Consider the following 24,324-nt stretch of genomic DNA (forward strand, 5'->3'; position numbering starts at 1 on the left):
ACCAGGGCTGGACTACTTGAGGTGGGGGCCGATGATTTAACCCATAAATCAATACAGATATACACTTAATGTAACGTTTATAACTAGTTTGTCTGAGCTTTCTCAGAGTTACACAGAGAGAGATACATTAGCTCGCAGTAACCAGCTCAAAATGCTACCAGCCCACCAGGATTAGGTCAATGCTTTGGGGTATAAAAGCATTTGGAAGGGCATATCTCATAACCAGAATGAGTTAAAAAGGAGAAACTCAACACAAAGCCTTACTTTCCTTGTTTGATTTCTATTAAAATCAGTTACTATAACCAAAATGCTTTTCTAACCTCTTGAATGGCCAATTACACTTAATGATTACTCAGGCCGTTTGCATTTGCATAGTTTTGAATAATAAGCTTTAGCATGTAATATGCCTGGGATTTTAGGGGTTAACCCTTAGTATGGCATGTCAGAAGGTCAACAGGACAATCATGAAAAACGGAGTTGTGATTTACTGTGTCTTGCAGAGATGATCTCACAGAGGATCCGATATCAGATCAGCTGTATCTCCATTGTTAACACTATCCTTCACGAGTGACGGGTGAATTGTGAGAGACAGTAGAGATAATGTAGAATCATAGTGCAGGGTTTTAAATCGTTGTAATGACTGATAAAGTCAAGGTCTTTAGATATTTAATGACAAACTTAGAGATGCTGCAATCTCTTCAAACTGTTTAATTTGATATGTGAGACTTTACACTGTAATTTACACAATAATATACATTAATTACCTTATTATGACATGTAGTGTAAACAGTTTTCCATCACATGCCCTCATTCCAGCGTATCATGTCCACAAACACACGCACAACCACTATACTCTCTTCCATTCTGAAATAAAAGTGATTAAAATAACTTCCCTAGAAGGTGCCTTTCACATACAGAACAAATATGTGATTATGTTACACTTTGTGTGACAAAAAAAAATATCCAAAATAACTTCCAGGATCTCGAGAGACAGATGAGAAGAGGTTTCTCCTCTCGTTGACCAAAATACAGTCTGGTTTCAAATGAAACCAGATCTCTTTTCATAGTGTGGTTAACACTGAAACCTCATCCATTCATATGTCCATCTGTCAGCATATCCATACATCAGTCCATCCTCCGGTTGGCCTGTGTCTCTAGAGGCTGTCGGCTTAATCACTGTTCCTCCAGCCACGATGGCTTGTCTGAGCCGGGGGGCTTCAGCTTCACGCTGAACTGCCTGAGAGTCTGTTCCAGCTGCTGCTGGTTCCCGGCGAAGTAGGCCGAGATTGCATTGTGGAAGAGGAGGAGCTGCTTGTGCATCACCTTCACCTGCCGATCACAAAGCAACAGAACAGACGTTAACCCTTCGATGTTGCGGTAATTAATAACAATAATAAAGGCATGTCGTCTTTTGAATCCACGTCACATTTGTGTTTGGAAGTAGACGAGGAGGCATTTTATTACGATCTGACTTTGATGAAATCATAAAAACATCTTTTAACTGACGTTTTTATCACTTTCTGACATTGAAACAAATGGAAAAAGTCAAACCTACACTTGTTTATACAGAATATTAACTGCTCATAAAGTAATTATGTAACTATTAGTAATGTAACAATATTACATATGGAACACTATCGAAGTCTACTGTATTGAATCACATGGTTGTATCGTGATTAGCATGTAAGTAGCGTCTTAACGTTAGTCAAAGTTGTGGGAACGTTCCCTGTTAGCTGGGTTAACTTTGGCTTAACATATTAGCGTGTGGCTAGAGTTCTAGATCAGAGCACTATATGACACAGTTTTTGGTTCAAATATTGAGCTTTAATAACGTTGAATGCTGTAATAAACTGATAATTAAGACATTAACACATTTTCAGCCACTCCTTACGGATCAAATCGAGACCCTAACGTATCATATTGAATCAAATTCGGATTTATGTGTATTGTAATATATATTTAAATTAAATATATTTAATGTGCGATGGAAATAAAATGTATAGCGAAGGGCAACGATAATTCTAGACTTACAAGGATTAAAAGAGGCAATGGTGAATAATACACGCTTCCTCTAATCATACAAATGATATTGAGAGCTAAAAATCATAACTTGGTGAATAGATAAAGACATTACATGTTTAAATATGTTTAATAATAATTTTGGACCAAGACAACTTTCCAGAGGAAAAAAATTCTGTCATACGATTGTCTCAGAGAAATAAAGCAGATCTCAATATAACATTAATGAAGAATCACTGATTTCTGAATTGTTTCTCCTAAACCCCCCTTAGGAGAAAAGAGGAGATTAACATCAGCTTTTCACTATAAGACGTTCTGGAGACGAATGAGAGAAACATTTCTCCTTTTGCAATGACAGATGACGATGATATTTCACAGTTTTCTTATGGAAATATTACTCAGCTGAGACTGGGGTGAGAGGAGTCAGACACTGAAGAGTTCAGCCACATCTGTGACAATATTTTGATCAAAGTGAGAACTGAGTTTTATTTCTCATGAGCCAAATTTCAGAAACAGGAGAAAATGGCTTAAGTCTCACTCTGATTTCAAACTGGACTTAACCACGTCTAGAAGTAACTGAGATGAAGAGGAGACCTCATTTAGAATATTTCTTCCCTCTGGGTTAACTTTCAAGTTAAAGTCTACCTTATTCTCCTCCAGGAACTTCAGCTTGATGGTGACGTCGCTGCGTAAGCGCTCGTATTTGTCTTTGTGGATCTGGTACTCCTGCTGGGCCACCTCGATGCGCACCATGGTGGCAGCATCCCGGGGACCAGCGCTCAGCTCCTCCAGATCTGTCCTGTAGGCATCATACTCCAACCTGCAGATACAACACAGTGCCTTTCTCACTCAGTGTGGACCTAAAGCATTTTCAGCAAGTAAATAGCTGCTTTTTAACTCTTAAATGTATAACTCAGATCACTGGAGACCCTCTTTTCACCTCTTCTACCTGTTTCATTTTTGTTCTGCTATAAGAACAAAACCTTGCAACAGGCAACGTTACAGGACAAAGAAAAACGTTATTAACCTTTAATGGAAGTAAATAAAGAAATATTTTTTCCAAGTAATTTTGGACCATTTCTGTTGGTCTGTTCATCATGAAATTTTGACACAACATAAACTAAGACAACTGCCTTTTTCAAACTAAGTCACAAAATGAAAAACTACAAAAATGGAGACACAAGGTTTTGTCACAACAGCAACAATATATTTAACCCTATTATTTTGTTAATGTGAATAAATTGTTTTGACAGTTTTACACTGTCATCGCAAAAGATCAGGGCTCAAAAGCATCTTAGTGTTAAGATCATCTGGTAGAGAGAGTGTTTAGTGTGATACTCGCTCTGCCAGTTAGGAATCTTTGTCTGAAGATGCTTTTGGGAAACCCAGTCTGGGTTGTTTAAATGTACGTGCCAGGTTGTAAAGGATCCTGAGGTAAATGGCTGTGCATTTGAGGGGTTATACCTAATATGTTGGCGCAATATGGCTGCTGCTTTACATCAGTTTTGCTTGGGTGTTCTGTATTGTTTGTATTATGTTTCAGTCGTTCTGCACTCGCTAACAAGTTTGCCACTGTTTTGGCCAAAATAGCAGCCAAGAATAACTATCTCTCGTGGCTTAGTGGCTCCTTGGCTCGCCACTTTAGCGATGCTACACTGCAGCAAAGAGGTTTCCAGAGTCGGTCACTGGGGCTATGCTACAGTGCAGCTACGTGGGCTGTTTTGTTTATGGTTGATTGTATATTTTGTTACTATTGTAAAGCATTCTTGGTTTTAAAAATGGCGCTATTATTACTGAAAAGGCATATTATTATTATTATTACAATTAGACAAAGCTCAATCTGAGTACAAGAAACATTCCTATTTTCTCAAATACTAAAACACTGAAAACATTTGAGAAAAATAGCACTAATGTGTGGATTCAGCCTGTTCAACAGATGGGACTGACTGATAAGAACACTACTATGCACTTGTTCAGAATATTTACATTTAAGCTGGTGTACCTTGCGTTCTCGTACAACTTAATGGTCATTAGTGTGTCCTCCATGGTTTTGTTGACCAGGGTGTTGATGCTGGACACAAAAAAGTTGACGGCACCGAGAAGCGTCTCCCCATTCTTGCACAGAAGTCTTTGTGTTTCTGCGTTGTAGCCAAACTCATCCTGAAGAACGGTGCACATATTTCAGTAAAGACTTAATAACACCCTTATTAAAGACACATAATAACATTTATCTACATTTACTAATAATTTAAGCACAGAACAGAACATTTTATAGGATTTTCATCATGAAATCTCCTGGTATCACCTGGTTACTCAGTATTTCGTATTAGCCCATTTACTACAGCAAACTAGACAAAATCATGTTCCCTCATAACAAAACAGGGGCACAGTGCTGTCACCTGTAGCTCCGGAGATTTCTGGCTCAGGTCAGCGAAGGTGTCTCCCAGGGCCTGCTGCGTCTGCACCATGTTGTAGAAGTGGCCGCTGAGCGCCTGGGCCAGTCTCAGGATGTGCTCGTACTTCAGCTTGGTTTCGCGGAGGACGTCGATCTGCGCCTCCAGCTCCAGGTCCACTGTCCGCGTGCCGCGGCCGAAACGCTCCGAGAACATCTGCTTTGTGCACTGGAGACAAAGGAAGGAGAGAGAGAAGAGAGAGAGAGAGAGAGACAGAGTGCATGAAAATTGCATTGCATTTATATGTTTTGACTCTATTTGACTGAATGGAAAGACACAATTATATACAGTTCACACAATTATTTTTCATTTTTTGATTTTTTAGTGAAGAATAAAGTGATGCTGTCCTGCTAATCTAGGTTTTGCTAAGTCTTCCACTACACATAGGAAAGAATGAGAAATCAGAAGTAGTGAAGTTGGCACTGATACAGTGTTCGGTCCCAACTCTGAACAGCAGGGCTGTAAATCTCTGCCCTCATGATTTGATTCGGTTTTGATTCTTTAGGAAATGATTCAGTGCATCATGAAATCTCAGATTTCATCTTGATTCAATTATTTTGCTTCATAATTAGTTTTTTGTTATTTGTTGGTTTGGTCTGTGACCCCAGAAAACTCCGGTCTATATTCCACTTTATGAAATGTTGCAACCCAAACTGTGTTTATTAGTTAGCCTAGCTGCTGCTGTTAAAACCTTTAATTTGTTGGATATAGTAAATAGTGCTGCTGAGAAATGAAGACGTCAGCAACAGTGGGTAGCACTGAAAGGTTCTTTTCAAGAAAAAATGAGACTGAACCATAATGACCAGGTCCACCCTTCTCATTAAGTAACTGTTTCCATCTGTGCTTTTAGTAACTGTCAGTGTTGGATGCATTCTTTGCCTTGTTGTGTTGCTTTGGTCATGTTGAAAACCAATGGACCTCATTCAACTGTTCTAAAGAAGAAAATTCTTCTTCAAACCCACTTGCACGGTTTTTTTCAATGATGCTGACATTCACCAATGTTTCTTATTTCTTATTTGTTCTTAGGTAAGAACAGAATCTACACACACTCAAAAACACAAAGGTGTGAACAGTTCTGCGGTTTAAGAACACGTCATGAATCTGATGTAGACTTTTTCTTAGAATCTTTCTCAAGAACAAATAAAAAAAGTAGGAAGATATTTGTAAATGAGACACATCGACAAAATATAGGTCCTCTGAAAAAAATGTTTGAAAACTCAATATAAACAATAAAAACAACTCGAGAAGCCACAAAATGTGTGAATAGTTTTTTGGATATTATTATAATTATTATTATAATCAATCTTAACATTCCAAAATCAATGCATGTTTACACGTTTGATAAGCAAAAACTGTGATTAATGACTATTATAATCTCACTGGAGAATAACACTGGATCGTGAAGGATCCATACCTTATAAGTGTTGATGCTCCATTTCTTCACACTGTCAAACTTCTCCACAGCTATGCCTCGTGTGGCCTCCTCTGACATCATGGTTGGATGACTGTTGCTGTGGTGCATGCTGGGACCTTGGGGGAAGAATGGAAGACTATAAAAAGTCAGAATCAGGGGTACGACTTAAAACTACCATTTTAGAGACCAAAAAAAAATAAATAAAAAAAATAACACTTGATCTGATTACAAAGTTTGACTTAAGAGTGAATGAGAATAAATGAATGAGACAACGCGAAGTGTAATGCTGATGACTGAACTGAAGCAAAATGAAGTGACTGGAGGTGGAACACAGTGTTGACCAGCCCCTGTGATACCTGGGTGGTGATCTGGTTGGCGGGCTATCCGGCTGGTGACTGACTGGCTGTGGGGAATTCCCCTAGACTTGGAACGAAGGTCTGAAATGAGTGGACAAGAGTGAGGATGTATGGGTGGGATGGGGGTGGGGATGAGAAGAAGTGTTATGAGCACATTTAAAACCTTTTAGAGTTTTTTTTAACCATTAGAAGTCTCAATTGTCACGGTCCATTAATAAAAGCAGACTAATTTTAGATTAAAAGTGCCTTAATTTTTCTTGCATTTTATATTTTTCCCCTGAGGACCGTCTTCCAACCTCAGTTTATCCCTAAACAGGCTGCTTTTGTTACTGTGCCTTAGGACTGACGTATGTAAATGAGCTCTGCTCTGATTGGCTGCCCTGTATAGTGCCTCATTCAAAAAGCAATGCAACCTGAAACGGTGTGAATAGGCGGGGCTAAACCACTGAAAATATGTAAATGAAATGGTTTTCATAAAATCAGAAAAACCATGAATTCAAAACGTTTAGCTTTCATACATGAACTCAAGGGACTGGAGAGTGAACGGCATGTTTTGAAACTTTAACAATGTGTACGTACTACATCAAACTTTATTTAAAAAAAAGAAAAGAAATATTTAGTTTTCCATGATATGGGACATTTAATAATTTCAAACTCACAGCTCACTAAAACAAAAAGTGCAGAATCTTAACTTTCAATGCATACAACTCTTGTGTTTGTGGGTTAAAGAGAAAATATTTTATCAGGGTCTGAATTTGATGGAATTAAATGGTTATGCAGACTGTCCTGTTTTGCTGAAAGAAAAAAATGTAGGGATGCACAGATATAAGAATTGTGAGTCAACGCCGATATCCGATATTTTTCATGGACATATCTGCTGATTTATAACATATACAATGTTGTTTATTTTTGTAAATTTAACGTTTATTTTGGTTTATTGTTTTATACAATATAGAACTTGGGATTAAATCTACCCGAACTGACATCACAGAGAAATATAACATTTTTAAGGTTACAAATGCAGTAAAATAAATAAAACGCAGATTTTTTGCACAGTAACCCAGCATCACCTAATCATTCTGCACTGCCCAAGTACAATAGATACATTATCATATATCGGTTTAAAATATCAGCCAAATCTCTGTCTGATGCTGATAATTTTTTCCATAAGAAAAGTACATTTTTGCCATTATTTTATTTTTTGACATCGATACAAAACAGTCAAAGCAGAATGTAGACGTAATTCTTTACAAAACTACAGTTATTACATTTAAACTGTATAGCAAAAACAATAGTAGCTAGACTTCTAAGGGTTAAAATTGGAGAAAGAGATGCTGCACATGCAACAAGCGGTCAGCAGATAAGAGTGATGCAATGTGAACAATGGTAATGGTTTTAGAAAACAAACACACAAAATATGCAAAGTGATTAACAGCAACAGCGTCGACACATTTAAGCTTCACTTGTTTAAACAGTCGAGTGAAGGAGGGTTTAAGGTGAGCGGTCAGAGGTTAATGACAACAATCAGTAAAGAAAGGGGAGAAAACGACATCAATAGACTGTATGATAAATAAAAGTGACTGAACAACAACAGTCAACGTTGCAGGTCCAATGCACTAAAGGAAGCCCATTCACTCCACAATGCCATTAGGGTTACTACAGTGTCACAGCTTCACTGTTAGTCACAGTGCATGACTGAACAGCCACCCCATCATTTACTTTTAAAATGCTGATTAAAAGGCATTTTGAGTTCATTTTATTTTTTGGCTCAGTACGCATTTTAGCTAATAATGACAACTGGATATCATTTTGAGGGACACATATTGGGGTTTATAGGTCTTGTTATTTGTTTAGGTGGATCCTATGACAGTGACTCATTTAAACTCACTAGCCTCTTCAATACGACCTATTCTACTGTCAGTGTTTGTCTATGGAGACTGCATGGCTATGCACATGATTGTATACACCTGTTTGCAATAGGTGTGGCTAAAACACCTTAATTCAATCATTAGGGGTTGTGACCACATACTTCTGCCTATATAGTGCATTCATGATATTTACATCACAAGAAATGACCTGCTTCGTACAAGAGTTTCATGTATTTGCATTCAGTGGTTAAAACGAGTTGAAACTAACTTAAAATATTCCCAGCTTTGGTTTTGCCTACCAAAATGATTCTCATTATAGGACCTATAGAACCTATAGGAATAAAATGTTGCCGATTCTACACTAATCAGATGTGAACCTAAGTGATTAATTCAAGCTTAGTCATTTGCATAATACGGTCTTAACCAAGTGCTTTTTGTGCATTATGACAAGTAATAATGCGATTATTAATGATTTTCACATACTAGGCCTCGAATTATGCACCAATTCAGGTCATAATGAATAAGGCTTAACATATAATGAATAACCCATTTACAAGTGGGTTATTTGGGCTTTACTGCACAGATAACAAGACTTTAATTAACCCCATTATGTGTTCCTTATAATGAAGTGTTAATATAATGTTTATTTCATTTTAATATGATAAGAGAGATTAAGATGAGAGATCGCTTAATACTGTGATACAGTGAAACCGTGATATTTTTGACTAGGTTATCATACCGTGAACATGTTAAACCATCCCCTAAATGCCAGGGGGTCACATCAAGCATTAATCCGTGTTATTCTGTGTAACATTCTTCAAACAGACCATACATACCACTGCTCTAAGGAACATACATACACCAGGAAAATACATTCTTGTTAGTTAGCGTTCCCAACTTAAGCTAGCATGCAGCCAGAATGTCCTCTTTCCAGCCTGTAGAAAAGGGGCAAACGCTTTCTGTTAACACTCAACAAGAGCTTAATAACTAATTTAAAAAGATCACGTGCAGTTCACTGGTAGAAAAGGAGAGAGAGAACTTTAAAATGAAAGATATAATAAAATAAGTTCACATGACTGCATAAAGACACCTGGTTTGGGGGCGTTACCACATCGTCTCTCAAAATACTCCTCGTTGAAAAGAATAGCTGGCCCTAAAAGATATGTCGGCAAAAAAATAAAAGACTCGCAAGGTTTTGAGTGCAATTCCGTCTGCAGAAAGGCTTAAAACAAACCACAAAATGAGTACAAAGGTGATCTGATGAGCCAAAATCGTGTAAATTGATAAGAATGACGCACCTTTAATGGAGCTGGTGGGGATGATGCCCTCAGCGGCTCCTCCATAACCCCCAGAAACGATGCTCGTCTCGTTCAGGTTGGGCCCAGAAACCATCACCTGCTGCAGATCCTGAAGAAGATAAAAGGTAAAATCAATATTAAACAGCTGTTCAATAACACACACAGTTCATCAATTCATTAAGTGCTTTAAGAAGAGGCTCAGTGAAAAATGTACACAATTTCCCACTCAAGCCAGATGTAACTGATCAGCCAAGACATGCTTGGTGTCCATATTTTGCTTTTTTAGTTTAGCACAGGCTAACATTGCTGACAAACACTGGAAGTCAATAGTCACCCAAATCCTTTCCGTAAATAAATCTTCTCTCAATCCACTCAGACACAGTACGACTCACTGTAAACTATAAATATGACACAATTTCGCTGTGTAGCTAAACACAGTGGGCAGCCACTTCAGACAACAGGTGTTGTACCAAATTCTGACTTCCTTTTGAATGACCGCACCTCATGCAGGTGTATGGGTTCTGTTCACAATTTATGCTGTTTCTGCTTATAAAACTGTTCATTTTTGATTTTTGAACTGAATATATGTGTTTATAAACAAAAACATCAGACATCACGAATAAACTAACGTCCACATGCTTGTGTGAATTCGGCACAGCACCTAAAGTCTGCCCGCTGCATTCAGCCATATAATTAATAAAATTCATTAATTTTGTTCATTTTTATACATACATATATACATACATCATCTAAACCGCTTATCCTTCTGGGTCGCGGTGGGGTGCTGGAGCCTATCCCAGCTGTCATTGGGCGGAAGGCAGGATACACCCTGAACAGGTCGCCAGTCCATCGCAGGGCAGACAGACAGACACATTCACACACACTCACACACCTAGGGGTAATTTAGCATGTCCAATCAGCCTGACTGCATGTTTTTGGACTGTGGGAGGAAACCGGAGTACCCGGAGGAAACCCACGCAGACACGGGGAGAACAGGCAAACTCCACACAGAAACGACCCTGGCCACCCGGCTGGGAGTCGAACCCAGGCCATTCTTGCTGTGAGGCAACAGCGCTACCCACTGCACCACCGTGCCGCCCTTCATTTTTATAGTTCACAGTAAATCATACTGTGTCATTCACCACACCTACAAGTCTGCACTACCTTAAAGTAGACCAGCATGCAGTTTGAGAGATTTGATAGACGATTTAAAGATGTATTTATGGAAAATTCACTAGACTATGAGAGGTAAGGAGTAGCTTATATACCGATTTCACTGTGCAGGGTGTGAAGTAATCACTGTAACATGCTCCTCCCATACTTTCATGATGAACTCTATTAACCCTACCAAAACTTGGCTTTGGCTTTGTCCCCTTGAACTCATCTTTAATTAAAATCTGCCCACAGAGTAACTGGCGAGTACACATGTCCATGATGGTCAGGGTAAACACCGGCCCACATTGGTCAGGGTATAATTGATCAGCAGGTGGAACCGGAGCTTTCTTTGTGCTACCGTGTTTTCTAACGCTGTATAAAAGCTTCATGCTGCCTTTATTGTTGGATACACTGCGATAGTTTCTGAGTGAGAGTGCTCACATCCCTAAGTCATATCGCTATAATGATTGAGTCACAACGTAATTAATAACACAAAAGCCCTACACATTTTTAGTTGTCATAAATCATATTATATCTAAATATTTACATTTACATTTAAGGCATTTGGCAGACACCCTTATCCAGAGAGACTTACAATTTGATCATTTTACACAGGTAGGCGAAGGTAGTGTTGGGAGTCTTGCCCAAGGACTCTTAGTGGTATAGTGTAGGGTGCTTACCCAGCCTAAGATTGAACCCCTGTCTACAGTGTAGAAGGCAGAGGTGTTACCCACTACACTACACCAACCACTATGCAATAACAGCCGTTGTCTAAATGCTATGTTCAGCTACACAGAGTTATGTTCATATTTATAACTCACAGTAAGTCATACTGTGTTCTGAACCACACCGACAAGCCTGTACACCTTAGTGTAGAGCTGGATGTGTTTGAGCAGATTCTGAGTTCTGGGGATGTATTTACTGAAAAAAAATGGGTGACTATTGATTTCTAGTGTTTGTTAGGAATGTTAACCAGGCAGCTCCAGCGCTAAACTAAAGAAGCAATATTTGGACACCAAAGGTGCCTGGTGATTGAATACATCTGGAGTATATGAAGTACTGCTACAAAAGTGAATTTATTGTTTAAACTCACCATTCATTTATACACGTTGTAAGTCATTAGTGCTTATATCCAACATAAACCGATCTTCAAACTTCCACCTGACTATTTTCTTTGTGGCTTAATAAAGTGGAGGTGGGAAAATGAGCTCATGTGTGCATTTAAGGGTTCAAATTAGCTGCATTTAGGCATTACAATCTACAAAGAGCGCACAATATCCAGTAGTTGTGATATACAGATAACTGCATCTTATCATGTTTTCTCAGCTCATCTTATTTCATCTCATGAAGCTCTTGATATTACTTAGGAAGGTCTTGATAATAAGCTGACAAGAATGTTAGAAGGGAACACTCCTTCATTGCTGCTGGCAATCGTACATAAAGGGTGGGTGGTTTGGCTAATGTGTTCATTTTGAAAGAAACAATATTTGGAACAGCTTAGTTATGGTATTAGCTGCGTTTATAAGACTTGACATGCAAGGTGTTTGGTATCAGGCTCAGTGCACTTCAGTATTTAAAGGGGAATTCCATCCATTTTTCAAAATTCCTGCAGAATTCAAACACAGAGATGTAAAAAACAGAAGAATTCAGAGTGTTCTGATGTGGGATGGTTCATTGTAGAGAATCTCACTGACTCAGATTTGTTTATAATAGTGGTGAACTTTACCTGAAAATGCTGATTCATAGATATTTTACATGTGTGTCCCACTATACGGAGCTTAGGGGTGGGTGATATGGCAAAAATGTAATATCATGATACCTAAGGAACTTTTCTTGATATACAATATATCATGACATTTCTTTTTTCTGACATTTGGAACAATAAGTTGAAACCGACAAAAGAAATTCAAAACATTCGCTAGCATGCTCCTATTCATAATCACATCACTTATTGTTTTTCCCTTTGTTATTGTTTTGCTATGCAGTGTTGACCAGACGAGAATGGCTTCCCCTTTTGAGTCTAGGAAGCTTTTCTTGCCACGGTCACCCTTGGCTTACTCAACTGGGGCTTGGACCTGGATTTCTATGAAGCTGCCTGGTGACAATTAAATTGATAGGAACCAGGAGTCACAAAGTGTACAACATAAATGTAGCCATTTTATATAATAAATAAATCAATTTTATTTATCTAAAATGATTAGTGAACCTTCTAATGTGCCTTCTGATTTTTATATGTTTTATAGCTTAACTGTGTCCTATATTGCCTTACAACACCCCACATGTACCGCTGAGTCATTAACATATTAAAAAAATACATTATAGGCCAAAACTTTTTCATAAACGTAAACTATCTTAAAACAGTGTCTCTATCAGGAAACATATTCGTGTGACGCTTTTAGGGTCATTAAATTCTTCAGCCATCTGTCTCCCATCACCACTGTAAACAGTTCTGACTTCTGAAGTTTCTCTAGAACAGATCATGACTTTGTTTACATCTGAATTTAAAATATATCAGCTGAATTTCCTTTCATCAGAACAGAGTCATGACAGTGGTTTCTGTCTTTTAATACTTATAACTTAATAATAACTCAACTATTTTGCACTATTTTCTGTCTAATAATAGCCTTTAGCTTGTGGACGTCCAAGAATGCTAAGGGGTTTTTAATATGTCTGTGATTTGGCGAACATCTCACTGCCCACCATGAAGACTGAAGTTCTAAAATCATGCAAAAGGCACACTGAGAGACACGACACCAAGCATGACCATAACGTCTATATTTCATAAGATCTTATTATTAGCGTAAACATGGTGGTTATGGTAACATTTCAGCAATGATGGCTTGAAGTATGATGATAGAAGAGTCTGGACCAGGTCTGACCCACACAAAGCCCCCACTGACATTTTGAACTGATGAAGCCCCTCAGATGTCCAGTCATTTTGTATTATTTCTTCTAGAGCAGTGGTTCTCAAATCAGTCCTCAGGGCCCAGCAGATGGTTTTCCCTCTGTTCTATGTGTAGCAATTCGAGACGAAGCAAAAATGAGGAGTGTTTGGCCCTGTGGATTGCTTTGAGAACCACTGTTAGACAATCCACTGACCTGGAACACTGAAAACCTTCAAGGACAATGCAAGAGAGGCAATAATGTATGACAGGATTACTACACTGTGAAAGGAAAGGAATAGGTTCTATCACTATGTCTCCATTTTTTTTCTACAACATTTGGACACAGCCGGTCCTTTACATTATGTAAAAATTGCAAGATGAATGAACCAATAGAAGCCCTCAAAAATCACATGGAATAAAATCTCTTTACATTAATGTAAATTAAGAAATATTATTTTGTAAAGTTACCATCTTAAAGATGCATGGTTTTGTTTGGACAGCAAAGACAGAGGAGATGCCTCAGGACCTTCTGGATCTTCAGAGAAGGCCTAATGATCTCTTGAAACTAAAAAATATATGTCTGTAATTATTAGTTCATCATTATTCAATATAATCATACTCATATTTAAACTCGCAAGTACTACAGTACTGGTCATGCTTCCTTGTTTAATTCTGGATAGAAACAAAATGGTTAAATTCTCTGGACCACAAATGGAAAATTGGCCAAACAGGAATCGTTGTTAGTGGTTAGGCCTTCAGGAGCTGAAGAGAAGGCTTAAGGGATTAGATTATCTACCAGCATATCTTTGAAATGACAGAGGAATCAACCAATCACATTTTGATTTCCAACAGATGGGACCAATTTATGAGAAAAAAAATTTCACTGCCTTCTGGAAGTTCTAGATACATAACTGACTGTGAATACATGCAGCAATCTAACCAGTGGGTTGTCAGAAATGGAAAACAGCAGTGCTAGCTCTATTTCACACACATAGAACGCAATTCTCATCTGTTTTATCGGAGTAGTAAGGATAAATAAAAGGCAACTGAAGTGAGACGTTTATTCCTGCTCATGTGTTCTTTGCTCAAAATGGCAGTTTGTGACACACACAAAATAAAAATCTATACATTTTCAGCTTTGTTAGATTATATTCCTTCTATATCTAAGATGACAGCACTGAGAAATGACATTATTTTCCCCTTAAATGACCAGAACTGGCCTAAGAATAACCTACAAATAACTCTGGATTATTAGTCTTTTCCTGTATTCAACCTTCAGATTAAGAGGCACAAATAGCCACTTTTTGCATTAGTATTAAAGGGCTAAACAACTGTACTGCTTTACAATAGTGGCACATATGGAGTCAAAGTATACTCTCACAGAAATACTGTTTATAAGACTGGGTAACATTTCGCTATAGGGCGCTGCTCACAAGGCTACATGACACCTACATATATAAGCCCTAGATGAGATAAACCTACATAAACACTTAGAAACAACAGGCGTCATTCATCATAATCATGTTGTATTTGCCAAATTTGATGTCAGGTTGCCATAACATCCATGTCATTTAGATTTTTTCAGACTGTAGGTTGTGTCATGACACTTTCTAGGCTGAAAAGACTTAGGACAAAAGCACATTAGGACACCTAACTCTGCAGCTGAAATGTATGTCACAGTAACATAACGCTGATCATAGCTTGCCAAGTCAGGCTAGTTAAACAAAAGTGAGCATTTTCTGTGGCCATTAAGTAAAAGGAGTTTATCATTTATAAGATTTTTATGCATTATTTATGAATACAATTACGTATTTTCTCTGGACTTTCGGTAAAATGAGTTTGCGGTTCTATATCTATATTGGTTCTAAATCGCTGTATAAACAAAACCTAGTATCTACAAAATGGTAACTTTACTGGGGAAAGAAAAACTTGTCATTAACATTAATGGAACAAGATTTTTCTTCCAATTTTGGACCCTTTTTTTGTCTGTTCATCATGTAATTTTAGCACAAGACAAAAAGTAAAAAATAATAAAAATGGAGATTCAAAAATTTTGTTTTTCCACAACAGCAACTACATGTCTATACAATTCCCTAAACAAGTGCCAGAGCCCTATAATGACAGAGCTAAGCACCTTATGGCTAACAATAACTACTGGCAACAATAAAGCTGAATATGAACACAAAATTATATTAAGCAACTACAGTTCAGTAATTTTTATTCAATATTTCACATACTGTACTGAACTAAATCCAGTTAAACACAGCTTCATGTTCTCTCTGTAATGAAACATGCAAATGGTCGGTACTCGTTAAGCACTGATTACATCCACGATATGCCCAGAAAAGCATATTGTGCTCTAATGCAAATGAGAATCTATCACGATAATGATAACAGTGTCACACTGCGCAGCTGCCTTCACTATATATTTGTTATGCAGCAGGTTTCCCTGTCAGTGTTTCCACAAAGTGGTGAGTACTACTGATACTACAGAGCATCATTCTAAACCGCTCACTGTTGCTCAATTCCACAACCAGCCTGACTTGTCAAGCTATGTCACTGCGACATAAACTAAGCTACAAAGTCAGCTGTCATAATGTCCTATGTCATTTTACCCTGGAAAGTATCATAACACAACCCTTTTGACAAATGAGGCCTATTGGAAAAAGTGTTTATAAATGCTTATGCAGGTCTATGTCAGTTGTCATGCAGGGCTTATGTAGGTGTCTCTGTCTTACAGTAAAGTGTTAACGAAAGCAGTTTTCTTGCACATATTCATAAAGCAGAGAAGGCATGGGATACACTTCTGTGACTTAACATCATTTCAGAGCCCTGATTTCTCAGGGATTCTCCAAATTTCGTACATTTTTATTTTTATCTCCAAAATTTCCGTTATAATTATGTTGCATGAGCAAATCAATGTGCTTTCCTGAATGAATCCAATCATCCGCTTTCCCAATAGCCCTTGCGCAGCCGCAGGACCACCGAAGTGTAAACCCGCTAAGACGTAGAGCTCACACAGCTCCCTTATTTTAAACGTACACAGCTCCATACAGCTCAGTGGATCAGCAGCGATTTTTGCTTATCCTCTGTCTTTTGTGCACAACACAAGCACAATTCTTTAGATAATTCAGGCCCTTGGCTGTGTGCTAAATCGTAAACACAGCAACCCAACTAATTCGGAGGGATAAATAGAGAGGGACTCTAATCTAAGGACGCACTGCCAAGTTCTCCTTCATCACCACCACTGAAAGACTCCCTACCTTCCGCTCTAAGCTCCAATCAATCTGTGCAGCCTGCGCAAACGAGACATAAAGACAAAACATGGCATGTTTGAGCGTACAGTCACAAATCAAAGGGAATGGCAATCTAAAATGCAACACAAATGACAAGACAGACTGTGGGAGATGTAGTAAACCGGGACAGTGTATAGTAAAAAGCGTCATACCAGGAACAGGCATGAAATGAAGGCTATACAGCTGAGGTTTTGTCTGTTTTTCTACACTATGTGTTTGTATTAAATCAATATTAGACAAAGCAAGTCAAGAGCAGCCACAAAATGTGATGGAATGATATCAGATTTATTTAATGGGCAAATTTTCCTGATCTCTAGTGATGTGTCTGGGGTAGTGACGAGTCTCAGCCATGGTTTAGACAGCTGAAGCCTTTTTTTCACTTTGGAGTTGTGTTAGCGATCACTCACCTGCTCAAGACTGTCGTCTTCAGCCGTTCTTGTGTCTCCATTGCTGTTGATGGGAATTTCCATCGTGGCAGCTTTGCTCATGATACTGTCCGCCATGGTGGACCTGCAGTAAACATGTCTGTGTAGGTGAAAACTCCCAGAACAGGGCACAGTCATGTATGATGGAAAACCATAAGTAGTATGTAAACACAAATTTCAAAACACAGCCGTCCATGTGCTTTATAGTACTGTGCAAAGGTCAGTGACCACAACAGACCACCAGACCTCAACATCATTGAATGTGTTAGGGAACAGCTGGATCGTGAGAAGGAGAAAATGCAACCAACTTCTAAGACTGAACTTTGGAAGTGTGTAAAAACATCCCTGCAGATTCGAAAGTAACTGAAAGCAGGTCTCCCAAAAGGGTAATAAAGGCAAAGGGTGGACACACTAAACACTGATAAATCTGATATTATATTAAATTAAGTGTAATTTTCTGTGAAACATGTTTTCACTTTTTTCACTAAAAAGTTCACAATCTAAAGGCCATTTTGAGTGAATATTAAATAACTGAATGGTGGTCTCTGACTTTGGCAGAGGACTGTGTATATGAAAACTAACAGCCCATTTTGAATTCGTAGTTTCTGTGATATGATGAAAACCAACACATCTACATATTTATGCCTATTCAGCTTACAGCAGTTAACTCCGCCCCTTCTCACTGAAGTTATAAGGAGTGTTTCAACCTAGCTTTTTGAATGAGGGGCAGCCAATCAGAACAGAGGTCATTTATGTTCCCAGTCTTACAGGCACAGTAGCAAAAACAGCCTGTTTAATTATAAGGAATAAAGACAGGTAAGAAAACAGTAATGAAAAAAGAGAAAAACTGTTTAGAGTTAAAACAAATCTAAAATACGAATGTTTTGAAACCTAAAACCAGCAGCTGGACAGGCTGGACAGCTAGTTATTATGGCCTTAGGCCACACGCTGGTTAGCCTAAAGGTTATATATCTGTGCAGTGAGGATAAAGAGCTAAAGATCAGCCTGGTCATCATAAAGCTGTGACCCCTACTAGAAAAACCAGCATCGCCAAGCATGCCTGGTCACCAGCAAAACCAGCATATATCGTGTTTCGGATGCTGGGATGCTGGTCAGCAGTGATGTAAGTTGACATGCTGATCACTAGTAAAATCAGCATATGTTGTGTTTTGGATGCTGGGATGCTGCTCAACCAGCATGACCACGATGGATGACCAGCTAAACCAGCACTAGACCCAGCATAAACCAGCACAGAACAGCATGGAATGCATGCCTACATGTCTACATGATGTGCATGCAGGCCTATCTGATGCTATGTAGCTGTAGGCTGACCAGCAAGTAACACCATGGCAGGCATTCATTCAACTACTCAGCTATAGAACATCATCATCAGACAGTCTAAATCAAGGTCAGCTTTCTGATCCATAACCCTTCCTGCCTAACCATTTATCATGCAAGTGCAAGCTACAGTGGTCAAGCCTGGTCTCCATATCCCCCTCAAGTGCCTTGCGACCACCCACCAGTGACCTCAGCTAGGATGATGATGGTGGTGGTGATGATGAAGATGTCCTTGCTGCTTACCTGTACTCTGAGTCCAAATTCGGCTTTATCATCGAATTATATTTTTCCCGATGCAGCTTTGACACAGTACTACAGAGAAGAAGCGGTGGGATGTGTTTTTTAAGGAGTGCTGATCACATCATTTCCGCAGCCTCTTCTCTCAATCCTCTTCGTCCAAAAGCAAGCCGCATTATTTTTTTACCCGCCCGTTTTCCGCAAAGCCCCGCCGATAGGCGGACTGGTCGTGAGTATGAACTGCTATCCAATCCAAACGCAGGAGGCGGGATGCCACCAGCCAATCCCAGTGCAGGAGGGCGGGGGCCTGTCCGAATACGGGTGGGATAAAAAATGAGACACGCAGACGGAACTGACGACACAGGAATCGTCACCGTCCAGCTGGCTTTAGGGCTTTAGGGCTTTAGGATTAACTAGTGTCTGTCCAGCCTAATGCAGAGCCAAAGGAGCAGCTTTTCTAACAGTTACCAAAAAGTCGAGTTTAAAAAAACACATATAATTCTAATGTTTAAAATAGTAAACAGTACTGTGACTGTACTGTGCTTTAAAAACACTATGTATTATTATATTCATGTTAATTTATACTTATTCTAATACTCCGTGGTGCGTTTACAAGCCAAAGCATGCTCATAGCCTTACTTAGGTACCTAAGACTTTTGCACAGTACTCTATCTATCTATCTATCTATCTATCTATCTATCTATCTATCTAAGTATACACACGCACACACACACACACACACACACACACACATATGCATACATACCCATATAGTACTGTGCAAAACTCTGAAGTACTCTACACCGACTGTCATAGAGTAAGACACAGGAGAGGCCATGATTCTGCTGCTAGTAGTGCTCTTTTATTGAAACACCAGCAGAAAAGCATACGATACACAGCCAAACCAGGAGTGACATCACCAATAGCCATAGGCACCCCACACCTCAGACACAAAACAACACAAATAACAAACAAGTCATCTTTTAACTAAAGACAACAACATAAACAACAAAAATGAGTCCCTTTTCTGAAGGGCGAGCGCCTCATGAGCCTCTTACATGTCCATGCCTCCAAAGCCTCTTCAGCAGCAGGAGGCAGTAGACGCAACACACACACACACAAACAACCTGCAACCAAGACACAAAATAGCACAAAAAACATCTTTTAACTAACAGTCTCTTCACATGGCCCTTTGCCCTATATATATATATATATATATATATATATATATATATATAGATATATAGATATATATATAGATAGATAGATAGATAGATAGATAGATAGATAGTTTTTAAACACAGCAGTGCTGCTGGAGTTTGTTTTTAAACACCTCAGTGTCACTGCTGGACTGAGAATAGTCCACCAACCAAAAATATCCAGCTCCCTCTGACCACCAATGAAGGACTAGAGGATGACCAATAATAATAGAGTGGACAGTGAGTGGACACAGTGTTTAAAACTCCAGCAGCACTGCTGTGACTGATCCACTCAGACCACAACACACACTAACACACCACCACCACGTCAGTGTTACTGCAGTGATGAGAATGATGTGAATGATGTGTGTGTGTGTGTGTGTGTGTGTGTGTGTGTGTGTGTGTGTGTGTGTGTGTGTATAGTAACTGAACACAACCTCGTATTTCCAAAATTATAACTTTACAGAAGAAGGAAAAAATCAGGAAGAATAAGATTTTGCACAATATATAACCTATAGATGCTCATCTTAACTTAAGTGAAAAAAACATATTTATAATTATCAATTAAAAAAAATAACCCTTAAGCTTAGAAGTTTATAAAGAAGAAACATTGAACTGTATCAGTCTATTCTCAAGATTTCAGTGTCTGTATCTGTGTCACAAAAATGGTATCAAGCTGTTTCTAATATATGTAATATCTATTATTTGTCACTTTAAAAATTACTGTTAAAACCAATGATTGTATTTTCTGCTACTCTTGTTCTCAACTAAAACTCTCTGGAAGAAACTGGTGTAATGCTAAAAACATGCCACATGGTGTCACTGTCATCCTGGAAATACCAGCATTCCACACCGGAAAGTGAAAATGAGCTTGTAAACTTACTGGAATGGGAAGACTCAGCAGGCCTGGCTGTTAGAGCTATTAGACCACATAGGTCTGCATAACTTTTTAAATAGTGGCCATGCCCTGGATAGACGAAAGGAGCCGGAGGCACTGGCCTGCTTTAAATCCATGGCTTCTGAATAGATGTGTGAATATGTGTTGATGTTACTGGAACACTGTGACTAAACAATATACAACATATTTAAAAAGGTGCTGATGAAAAGGATAAGAAGAGTTCAGGATAAATAAATATAAATCGAATGAACCCTCGAGACCTGAATGAAATCACTCTTGTATCTTCTTATAGCTTTGCACTGTATCTTTAGCTGAAACATTCATTCATTCATTCATTCATCATCTAAACCGCTTATCCTTCTGGGTCGCGGTGGGGTGCTGGAGCCTATCCCAGCTGTCATTGGGCGGAAGGCAGGATACACCCTGGACAGGTCGCCAGTCCATCGCAGGGCAGACAGACAGACATACACATTCACACACTCACACACTCACACACTCACACCTAGGGGCAATTCAGCATGTCCAATTGGCCTGACGGCATGTCTTTGGACTGTGGGAGGAAACCGGAGTACCCGGAGGAAACCCACGCAGACACGGGGAGAACATGCAAACTCCACACAGAAATGACCCTGGTCACCTGGCCGGGAATCGAACCCAGGCCATTCTTGCTGTGAGGCGACAGCGCTACCCACTGCGCCACCGTGCCGCCTTAGCTGAAACAGTATATTTAAATAAGTGTGCAACTTAAAGGGGCAATCTGGCCAAAAGGGGAAATGTAACAATTGCTACATCTGCTGTAAACATGCCTACTCACCTCTCAGAGTGGTACCACAACAAAGTAAAGTAAGATTTTTGGATTAAAGTTTAGGGAAACCCCCTTCTGATGATGTGTCTTGAAGGTGAGAGGAAGTTTTGAAAAAGTATAGCTGCTTTGGGCCATTATTTACCAGCCTCCACATGAGTGATGGTGGCGCAGAGGGTAGCGCTGTCACCTCACAGCAGAAAGGGCCTGGGTTTGGTTCCCTGGCAGGGTAAGCAGGGTCCTTTCTGTTTGGAGTTTGTTTGTGGGTTTCCTCTCACAGCCCAAAGACATGCAGTCAGGCCGATTAGACACACTAAATTGCCTCTAGATGTGAATGTATATGTCTGTGTCTGTCTGTGTTTCCTGCCTTCCGCCCAATGACCGCTGGGATAGGCTCCAGCACCCCCTGCAACCCAGAAGGATAAGCGGCTTAGAAAATGTGTGTGTGTGTGTACATAAGTGACTACACTAACAGTCAGGGTTTCTTTATTGCCTCCCAATAGCTCTATGACTTATTTGTCTAATGCATGCTGGGAAATGTAGTCTGAGAACACTGATTGACAAAACCAAAAAGATACAAAAATGGTGAAGTCAAACTGATGAGGCTGAGGGATGCAATGCTGCACTACAGAATATTACATAACACTGCAAATAACATAATAAAAGCCCATTTTAGATCAGAGTGCCCCTTTAATATGTAGGTCTGAGTGTAGAATATGCCACTGACAATATCAGAACAGTCTCAAACTGAAGAGAACAGTATGTAGGACTTATAGAACTACTTTACTTTTGTTTTCTTTCTTGTAAATTTACATCCAAGCACATATCTGTCTACCAGTGAGTCTCCTCAAAGTGAGCTTGTGTTCGGGCCAAAACAGCAGAAACTGCATAATTACACCCGAGTTAAAGTTCACATAGAGGTAAGAGACATGCTTCATTGTAAAGTCAATAGGCTTATGCATGTTCATGTGTTACTTTTGGCCCAAACATATGTCACTCCGGAAGGTGACCATGATCTCTATATGGATCATAAACTAACAGGCTCTGACTTACATGCATCAATATTAATGTCGAAACAGTCATTTTGCATCTGATATCTCATATTCGCACAGTCTTTGAGGGTTCTCATTTCAAAGACAATCAAAAAAACAGTAAACATGCCTTATCTTGACTTAAAAAACCATTCATCTAGCCAGAACCATGTTTTGAACTTTGAATTAATCTGGTTATATATAACTGTATTAAAGGGAACATACAGTTTTTCAAACTTCTTCATAATTAAATGGTTAAGATGTAAGCATAATAACTGAGAGCTGTTTGATGTGAAACACTCCAGTCTAGAGAAAATCAGAACTGTTCACCAGTGGTGATAGAAACCAGACGTCTCCAAAAGCTTCCTCACAGAAGGCTGTTACCTGAAATGGTTATGAATGCACTGCCTGATGTCTGAAGCATTGATTTACAATAATTTTGAAATAAACTTTTAAAATATAAAATATATCTTTTAAAATTATATCCCTGGCAGAAGGATACATGCAGGACGTTGTAAGGCAAAATAGTCCCCAAAGAAAGCTGCTTAAATTTAGTGCTATTTTGCCATCATCTACATTACATATAAAAACTCAGAAGACAAAAGGAGGTTTACTGGTTGTTTCAGATAGTCAATAAAATGGCCAAAAGCTTCTGTGAAAACTATCAGAAAACAATGCCTCAAGTATCAGGCAGCATATTCATAACCATTTCATGTAACAGCTTTCTGTGAGGGAGCTTTTAGAGCCATTAAACTCTTTGGACATCTGGTTCCTATCAGCAGCACTGTGAACAATTCTGACTCTGTACGTTTCTCTGGAATGGAGCACTTCACATCACACCACTCCGAATGACTGTGTTTACATCTTAAAGATTAAATTATGCAGAAGGTTTGAAACTTCAGTGGAATTTCCCTTTAATACAGTTATATCACTTGGGTAGCTGGTTCCTATCACCACCACTGTAAAGAAATCTGAATCAGTACGTTTCTTTACGATGAACCATTTCACATCAAACCACTCTCTAAATGATTTTATGTACATCTCGATGACTGATTAATACTGAAATTTTGAAAAATCAGTGGAATTCCCCTTAAATTTTTAACACTTAGAAAGATCAGTATGCATTCTAAGATTTGTCTGGACTGGAACTTTGTGTTTTGGACAGAGGTCTGCTGAGGTAAGAGGCATGTTACAATAAGCTTTGAAGGCTGATAAGCGTCAAGCTTGAGAAGGAAGTGAAAAATGGAAAGAGGGTGTTTCTGCTTGACCGCTGCAACAAAGGGCAGCAGCAGCGTCCTTCAACCTGCAACCCCCGACCTGCGCATTATTCATGCACCTCAAACGATTTAGGGCAAATGCAAAAAGCAGTCGCAGAGGCCTAACCAGCAGAAAGAGACTGATCTGTGAGGCATCTGTTTCATTTTTCAGTTTGACCAGGGAGAGTGCAAATTCACAACAGTTACCCACCACTCTGTGGGCTTGAAGAGAGACATGAACTCCATAATGACCCCTGAGCACATATCAGTCTCAAACTGGGCAGGAACGCAGAGGAATCTGGCCCTATTGTTGTTTCCCAACAGGGAAGAAATTCGAGCAGGAGGGCTACAGGTCATCACTGGGGTAAAAGAGGAGAGTGGACCGCAGAAGTAT

At 39.1% G+C, this 24,324-nt stretch overlaps 1 protein-coding gene across 6 annotated transcripts; it reads right to left on the reverse strand.

Moving 5' to 3' along the window:
• Positions 1–693: 693 nt before the first annotated feature.
• On the reverse strand, positions 694–18,912 carry arfip2a (ADP-ribosylation factor interacting protein 2a). Of its 6 annotated transcripts, XM_036565122.1 has the most exons (11): positions 18,751–18,912; positions 17,152–17,254; positions 16,712–16,744; positions 9,409–9,517; positions 9,201–9,263; positions 6,243–6,323; positions 5,887–6,002; positions 4,419–4,640; positions 4,022–4,179; positions 2,665–2,839; positions 694–1,329 (listed from the first exon to the last, which is right to left on the reverse strand). In XM_036565122.1, exons 1-11 carry the CDS (start codon positions 18,780–18,782, stop codon positions 1,174–1,176), a joined length of 1,248 nt encoding a protein of 415 aa, XP_036421015.1. In that variant the 5' UTR covers positions 18,783–18,912; the 3' UTR covers positions 694–1,173. The 6 variants fall into 6 exon arrangements, with proteins under 6 accessions (XP_036421015.1, XP_036421023.1, XP_036421032.1 ...); XM_036565130.1 differs by lacking the exon at positions 16,712–16,744; XM_036565139.1 differs by lacking the exon at positions 9,201–9,263.
• Between the last annotated feature and the right edge of the window lie 5,412 nt (positions 18,913–24,324).

The sequence above is a fragment of the Colossoma macropomum genome, unplaced genomic scaffold, assembly GCF_904425465.1.
Source record: "Colossoma macropomum unplaced genomic scaffold, Colossoma_macropomum, whole genome shotgun sequence".
Classification (NCBI taxonomy): domain Eukaryota; kingdom Metazoa; phylum Chordata; class Actinopteri; order Characiformes; family Serrasalmidae; genus Colossoma; species Colossoma macropomum.